At 43.6% G+C, this 8,738-nt stretch overlaps 1 protein-coding gene across 1 annotated transcript; it reads right to left on the reverse strand.

The window, feature by feature from the left end:
• Positions 1-1,388: 1,388 nt before the first annotated feature.
• On the reverse strand, positions 1,389-6,976 carry PDCL3 (phosducin-like 3; the record flags this gene model as incomplete). Its single annotated transcript, XM_010184737.1, has 5 exons — positions 1,389-1,684; positions 3,909-4,117; positions 5,049-5,192; positions 5,819-5,909; positions 6,847-6,976. Coding segments are annotated over 5 exons (717 nt in total), but the record flags the coding sequence as incomplete, so codon positions are not given.
• Between the last annotated feature and the right edge of the window lie 1,762 nt (positions 6,977-8,738).

An 8,738-nucleotide genomic window follows, 5' to 3' on the forward strand; every position in this document is an offset into this window, starting at 1 on the left:
CCAAAGCACAGTTCAACAAGGACAAGCAAAAGCAGCAAAATAAGCAGGCTTCTATGGGAAGAAAGACAAACATTTCTCTTCCCAGATTGTAAGAATATGTAGTCAAGTACAGAAAAGCATCAGATCTGGCAGCATTTTGGATAGCCAGTGTCAAAAGAAGAGTGGTGGTATGTACCACACCACCACCACCACCACCACACACACAAACAGAAAGACTTAGGCAACACTCAAAATCACCATTTAGATCTCAAAGAGGAAGCTCTCCATCAGGCTTTTACAACTTCACCTGAAGTTTAAGGAGCGGTTATTTGTTGTTTGAACTATACACTGATTTGACTGGGGAGACAGAATGCAAGAAACATGCTTAAAAGTTGCTACGAACTAATACAAAACCAAAGAAAAATACTGCTGCTTATTGAGTGTTGCATTTGGTACCACCCACCCACAGAATCCATCAGCAATATCATAAAATGTCCTTGGGGCAGCCTTGTTAGCAAAAGCTCTTGAAGCTTGTTAGCCCAAGAGCAGACAAATTGGAAGTGTAGGTGGACTTTAAATCCAACCCAAAATAAGCAAGCAGCTCCAAATGTCAGCAGATCTATAATGAAGGTGGTATTTCAGCTCCTTCTCTTCTAAGGCTCCAATTATTATTACTGTGCCTAGAAGATGGAAGGCTTTAATACAGAAAATCAGGTCTTCAAATATTTTCCTTCCCATTGGGCAATAGCACTACTGTAGTAATGTAGCAGACTCCTGATTTTGTGGAAGAAGCCAGCAATTCCACACGTGAGCATCATCATCTTGATTTTTCTTTCCCAATTAGAAGACAAGCTGGTGCAGGAAGCTCAGCCCTTTCCAAAGGCAAAATACTACTGCTAAATGAAAGGGGGCTCTGGATTCAGCAGGTCCCAGGAGATGCTGGCCATCACCAAGGCCTCTCTCAAGACATCTGGGGTTGCATCTGACAGCCTTATGCTGACCCCCCTGCCAATGCACCTCTGCAAAGGACCACACATCACCCTCAGTGACAACCACATCATGGGTCACCTCCCCTAGGTTTCCATGCAGTCCAACCTGTCCAATGTCTACGCATGATGAGCCAAGAGAAAGCCCAACCATTTGCTATAGAAAATTGTTTAAGACCAGCTATTTACATTTGATTTACACAAGTTAAGCTCATAAAAAACAGTGCACTTAAGGTCACTTCCTATTTCAGATTTCTTACAGAAGTCAGCAATTTACTAAGAAAATAATAACAAGAAACCTCTGTTCCTACTGATGTTTATATTTTAAAACTTTGAGTAACATTTACTCAGGCTTCAGAATATAAAAGGGATTTCACGATCTTAAGTGAAGCTGCAATAAGGTTGTTTGTTTTGGTTTTTTATAAAAAAAACTTTTTTAGTTTCTAGAAGTTTCCAGATAAATGGCTGTCTTGAAACACCACCCTTCTGGGGCTCAACAACATCTTGATGAGAGTCTCCAGTGCTCCAGGTGGGAACACCAGCTGCAAGCGCGCTGTATCAATCCTGACGCAGGAGTTAGTCATCCTCTGAGTCACTCTCACCCCTGGCTGGGACGCACGCCCTGATGGAGGACATGAGCTGGTCCTGGATCTGTTTCCTGGGGTTCTCCTCAAGGTCGGTCTTGATGGCACCCGACTCTGAAATTTTCCACTCCAGTTCTGTGCAGAGCAAAACAAGAGAGCCATGAAAGCAGGGGAGAAAACTGGAAAAAGCCCACCCTTGCTTCCCCAGCTGACTTCTCTTATCACCCTGCCATCACCACCACTGAAACCAGGGCCCTGCTCTATTGCTCCCCCTCCTCTTCCACTCTCAGGTCCCAGCCCCTGCGGTGTCTCCTGCAGCTGCTCCAGTCAAGCCCTCCCTTCAGTCACTAACGCTGGTGTGGGTTTCAGCACATTTCAGAGCTCAGGGTACTGCTCTGCACCCCACCAGTGGCATCTCTGCTTCCTCTACAACTGGGCACGTAAAAGAGGCGACCGATACAGAGCAGCAGCTCTGCTTACTTTGTTACAGCTGTTTGCATCATGTACCAAGTTAATCACAGTCAGAAGAGGCAGGGAATAGATTTACTGAGGGGCAAAAGTAAAAACAGTAGCAATCCCATTCACACATCTGAATTACAGGTATTTTTCAGGGATGTACTTTATAAATGCAATTCACCCCTTTCCCACTATTCCATGCACTGATTATTAGTTCCTTAGCAAGACAGTGAGACTCCACCATCAGTAGTAGGCCTACAGAGACACAAATTGGATTGCTTCTTAGAAGCAGTAGACAGTCAGTAAAACACATTCAGCTGAAACCTTTCTCCTAGTCCTGCTGGCAACCCTATCACTAAATCTCCTGTTCCTTCAGACATTACAGAGTAATGAATACAATCTCACACTTTCTTTAATCTCCAGTAGAAGTCACCTAGGCTTAGGGGAGAAGGAAGAAATAAAAGGAAGTGCAGAATTTCAGTGCCCACCTTTCTGAGATGACTGAATTAAGCTGGCTCAGTCACCTTTGGACTTTCTCCAAAAATCAGTCATATGCTAAAATAGCAGAAAGCTAACAATTCTGCTAGCAGCTTCATTGGTAAGCTTTCCTCCTTCTGACAGTTCAAGGCAGGAGAATATTTTCTACAGTACACACCTAAGATATCCTGTAATCTTCAGATTTTTAGTAAAAAACCAACAAAACAAAACAAGCCTCTTTGCATCCTATCCCAGTATAGGCAGTGACATCATTCAACAGAGACACTGAAATACTGCTTTATGTGGTTCAGTTCAGGCAAAGATGTCCTTAAAGTCTGAATTTGAAGGCCTTTGGACCAATATGCCTACTCAGAAGGCTGATGAGTATCCTTTTAAGGGAACAGAGACATTGAAATACTGCTTTATGTGGTTCACTTCAGGCAAAGATGTCCTTAAAAGTCTGAATTTGAAGGCCTTTGGACCAATATGCCTACTCAGAAGGCTGATGAGTATCCTTTTAAGGGAACTAAAATCCACTAAGTTACATCTGAGTTGCTCTTGTTTTCCAGTGAGAGCCTTTTTCACTACTGACCTGTCTTCAAGCACTGCAGCAGGACACCAACCCCGACCAACCACATCCACACAGCAGCTTTTACTGAAGAGGCACAGTGCTCTGCATGACCTGCATCACCACCCTCATCTCCCAAAACACATCATGCTGAGGCTGCACGACACCCAGCCTGCTAAGATGGGCAAAAAGAAAGAGTCTATGTAAAACTGCAGCCTCCAGGGAAGGTAACAGCTTCTCCTCATGGAGTCCTGTGCCCCCTGAACCACTGAGGCTGGGGCTTAACTTGCTGCCATCTCCAGCAGATGACAAGAGGAAAAGGAAGGAGCCAAATTTCAGGCTCACAGCCCCATTTGGACACACAGACAGGCTCTCTTTAAAGGTTAATGAGGAATGGAACCTGTGCATCAGGAAGGTACCACGGGCAAATATATGCCATCAACTTGAAAACGAAACAAGCAGCCCTACAGTGCAATAGGCAAGCACCAGTTATCAAGTGTGTGGATTATCAAGTAGCTGGGGGCAAGGTCAGCCATTCTAGAAAAAAAAAACCAAACAGAAAATGTGTGGGTACTATATGTCCTTTTAATGTACTAGGGAAAGTTTGTTTCCCAACACACAGGGTCTGAATACTTGTGCACACATAAAATAAGAGTCTATATGTTGGCCTACTTGGCCACTCACTGCTCCTACAAGGTGCCTCAAGCACAGGTTGTTGAGGCATAAGGCTGGAAGAAAAAAAAGTAAAGATTCTAATAAAACTGTAGTACATCCTTTCTCTTCCTAACCCTCACTTCTCTCATTCCCAAAAAAGCAGTTCTGCTTTTTCCTTGCAAGACTGAAGATGTAGACACTCACCATCCCTTGTCAAGTTCATGCCACCGAACACCAAAGGTCCAATGAACTGAGCTTTGATGTCCCCCTCCAGGTAGACGAATATCGTAGGCAGGTTCTTATCGGGGTAGTTGGGAATGCAGGTGGTAGAGATAGCTTTGATGAATTTCACCTCTCTGAACTTCCTAGCAAGCCCACTCATGTGTTGGTTTATTAAGGCACAGAGAGGAATTCTGTAAAGAATGGCGACAGGCACACATAGGAAAACATAAAAGACAAATTAGACAGTAATCTGCTCCAGAAGAAAGGTCAGAAATATCAACTCAATCACTAGCATCTATGGGAAGACAAATGTACCAGAAGCAACTTCAGAATAGTTTTGTCATCCAGTATTCCAACATTCAAAGGAAATCAGCATCACTGGAGGTTTGGGTAGGTGTTTTTATGGTTGGATTTTTAGGGTTCTTTCTTTTGGGGGGGTGGGGGTGAGGCAGGGTGTTTGCAATGCAACCTTCCCCTCTATTATACAGAGGCAATTAGTTTATGAAGATATGATATTTAGAAATTGCAGGACCAAGGGCAAAATAGAAAGAAAAGCAGCTGCTGAAAGAAAGTACACAAATTACAATGAATACCTGTGAGGCAATTAGAAACAATGACCTAAACCAAGTATTTCTAACCCTCTCCAAAAAACTCTAGCAATTTATCAGACCGTTTAGTCAAATTTTTCTGTCATACTGACAAGACCAGAAACCTTGCTCACTTCATTTTTATGCATCCAAGCACAAAACCAAGATGCAGACATTTAGTGATCCTTCTAATGCACAGCCCCTCGTGCTTTATCCAGGAGAATTTCAAAAGCCCAGTATTTCAGTGGCAGCAGCTACCTCTATGGTAGCTGTATGGTACAAGTCACACTGTGCTGTATAGGTGTATTAAAAAAAAATCAACCCCCAAAACAAAGAAACTACCACTTCACAGTAGCATTGTTTTAGAGCTAAATTCAGCAGTCTTGAGTCAACAGTAATGAAACTACTACTGCAATTTTATATTTCTTATAACTCCAGAATCAGTTTCTTAATTTCTACCAGAACTATACATTTGTCGAGAGTATTTTCACAGCTACTGACAGTGAAAGATTTAAGGTTAAGACCAAATTCTTACCCTTGTTTGTAAAGGTGCAGGATTACCCATATACCTTTTCCAGCTTTTGTAACCTCTTGCACATAATCTTTTCCAGAAATCTCTAAAACTTCCCCAAATTTATTCTTCATTTGAGCTGCTTTCATTTCTGCTATCCTTTGCTGCCTGCAGAGCAAGGAATGGGAAAAGAGATCTTGAGAATAGATGCATTTTTGACAGAACAACAATTAAATGAGCTGATGACCTAATCAAAAGATGCTCTTATATTTTCATCACAAGTTAAAACCACCAATTTGAAAGAAGTACAACTGTGTTTCATTATTTTTTCTCCTCATTTCTGCCCTCAGCAGACGTTTCTTCCACAGATACTAGACTGCCAAACTAAATGGCAAAAAAACCCCATGAGATATGGTAGAGATAAAGAGATAATGCACCACTAATTATGTAAATCTGCAGCACCTTAATCGCACTCATGCAAAACCTGAGAAATCTTGGAGGTAATTTTCAAAGCTCTCGGCATCCCCAGCCATGCACTTCACAGGTGCACATAATCTCTGCAAAACTAGGTTGTAGACAAAGGACGCTGCATTTAAACCCAGTTATTTTACTAAAGACATTTAGAAGCGCCAAAAGAGACCAGAAACACAACCCACTTTTTCTATCATCAAGCCTAAAAACATCCTTCCTCTCTTCAACACTATCTAACAGAAAAAGAAAACAGAAAATTTTCACAATAAAAAAGAAAAACCCTCCAGTTTTCATTAAAGCCAAGTTCTGCACGTGGCTCTGACCTGTACATTTCAATAGCTTTCTCATCTTCCTCGTTAAATTCATCTTCATTCTCTTCTAGCTCTTCCAGAGTCATGTCCTCATAAGTTTTCACTAGAATGGAAGAAACATCAAATCAGCAAAAACTGCATTCCAGGACTAAAACTCACCAGCCTTTATCAGTCCAACAGAACTTATTTACTTTAGGGACAGATTAACTATGGGAAATACAGCTTTTTTAAAGTGTCACTGTTACTGGATTTTTAGAAAAACATTATGCACTTTGGAAACAGAATCACAGAATGGTTTGGGCTGGAAGGGACCTTAAAGATCATCTGGTCCAACCCCCCTGCCATGGGCAGGGACACCTCCCACCAGACCAGGTGGCTCAAAGCCCTGTCCAACCTGACCTTGAACACTTCCAGGGAGGGGGCATCCACAGCTTCCCTGGGTAACCTGCGCCAGTGTCTCACCACCCTCACAGTAAAGAATTTCTTCCTAATATCTGGTCTAAATCTACCCTCTTCCAGTTTAAAACCATTTCCTCTCATCCTATCACTACCTGCCCTTGTAAAAAGTCCCTCTCCTTTCCCGTAGGCCTCCTTCAGGTACTGGAAGATGGCAACAACGTCTCCCCGGAGCCTTCTCTTCTCCAGGCTGAACAACCCCACCTCTCTCAGCCTGTCCCCATAGGAGAGGTCCTACAGCCCTCTGGTTTTCTTTGTGGCCCTCCTCTGGAGGACAATACAGATGGGAGGACAGTGATGTAAAGGACTCGGAGCTGAAGGCTGCCTATGGCAATGACACTAAGAACAAAGCTTTCCTGTGCTGGAAGAACCTGCACCTTCAGGAATGCATTTGTTCGATGTTGTTAACAGAAGATCACTCTATATGAGAAGCACCTTTGGCATCCCTTACAGACTTCAGAAAGGACACATTGCTTTACAGGCATACAAACATTACAGCTGGCAAATTCTTTGTACAAGCTTCCCCCAGGAGCCAATCCAAGCCTTGTCCTGCTGCTGCTGCCCGAGTTGGCCTGGTTGCTCACCGAGAGACTTCTGAAGGATGGCAAGCTGCTCCTCTTCCTTTTGGCGCTCCTGTTCCTCCAGGTTTTCCTTTGGAGGAAGGATACCTTTCTTGCGCAGGATGTCATTCCACTCTGTATCTTTGTCTGGGTCCTAGAACAGAACAAGAAATAAATGATGTGCATTCAAGGAGAACTTTGCTATTTCAAAGAAGGTCACACAGGCAAGTTTTTCAAGAGATACAGCACACTGCTAAAGTGGTAAGTGTCTGGATGGCACCAGAAAGTCACAGTGTGCACCCCTCTGATGTTCAGGTGTCTTTGCAGCCCCAGTGATTTTATTTTATTCCCTCCCTCTTGGCAAGGCACGAAAGTTTGAAGTGTTGCAACGATCACTGCAGCTCTCACCAAGTGAAAGGAAAGACGAGGAAAGCCACAGGGGGACAGGACAGCACACTGGCCACAGCACGTACATACAGAGCCTCAACAGAATAACCGGCCACCAAATGAGCGGTCACTGCGTTGGGAACCGCTGGTGAGAAGACACACAGACACCAGCTCTGCAGACCTAATTCTGGATATATGGGAGTCTCCCTGCTAGAGTCAAGTCAGTGTGGCTACACAAGTACTCAGAGTGAAGCAAGCACAGGTTCTGCCAGACACGCACACCGCTTGGGAACTGGATCTAAATCTGTGCATAGGCTGGTCCTAGAAGTTAAAAAAACCCAACAAATGAAAACCACACAAAACCACCACACTTTGAAATAGTTGTAATACTCCTGAAAAAGGCAGCTAACATGTATTATTCAGAACCTCAGTAAAAGTTTTGCCAAGTTCAACAGTGATTTTATTTTTTGAAATATCTGAAAATTCAGTGCTAAGCACTCACAGGCTGGTTTTGGGTCCTTACTGTCTCTAACTAAGTTCACTCTGAAAACTGAATGCAATGTGGCTTGTACCAATATACCTTACATTAGGCCTGTTCAAGACCATATACCAAATCTAAAAAAAAAAAAAAAAGTAACAAACAGTAGGCTAGATTTTTCTTCTTTTTCGACTGTGGTCACTTTTTTCTCTCCTCTACACAGCATTTCACAACATCCACTGCCACTTACCAACATACTGATGAAGTGCTTAAAACACCCACCCACTCATCTGTATACTATGGCAGCAAAATAAATATGGCACTTGGAAAAAAAACCCAACAAACTAAATCACAGAATCACAGAATATTAGGAGTTGGAAAGGATCTTGAAAGATCATTCAGTCCAACCCCCCTGCCAGAGCAGGATCACCTAGACCAGGTCACACAGGAATGCATCCAGGCAGGTTTTGAATGTCTCCAGAGAAGGAGACTCCACAACCTCTCTGGGCAGCCTGGTCCAGTGCTCTGTAACCCTTACAGTAAAAAAGTTTTTCCTCATGTTCGCATGGAACCTCCTATGCTCCAGCTTGCTCCCATTGCCTCTTGTCCTGTCACTGGCTGTCACTGAGAAGAGCCTGGCTCCTTCCTCCTGACACTCACTCTTTACAAATTTATAAGCATTAATGAGGTCACCCCTCAGTCTCCTCTTCTCCAAGCTAAAGAGACCCAGCTCCCTCAGCCGCTTCTCACAAGGGAGATGCTCCACTCCCTCCATCATCTTTGTGGCTCTGCACTGGACTCTTTCAAGTAGTTCCCACAAGCAAGTTTTTCCTTATGTTCAGATTGAACCTCCTATGCTCCAGCTTGCTCCCATTGCCCCTTATCCTCTCATTTGACATCAGAGAGGAGAGCCTGGCTCCTTACTCCTGACACCCTTCACAGATTTAGAAATCCAAGAGCCAACAACCACAAAACCAAGCCAGGGAGCTTAATAACAATGAAAGAGACCCCTGCCCGCAGAGAGGGGGGTAAAAACGAGCCGCCGCCCTCC

Source organism: Mesitornis unicolor, unplaced genomic scaffold (genome assembly GCF_000695765.1).
Source record: "Mesitornis unicolor isolate BGI_N332 unplaced genomic scaffold, ASM69576v1 scaffold15285, whole genome shotgun sequence".
NCBI lineage: Eukaryota > Metazoa > Chordata > Aves > Mesitornithiformes > Mesitornithidae > Mesitornis > Mesitornis unicolor.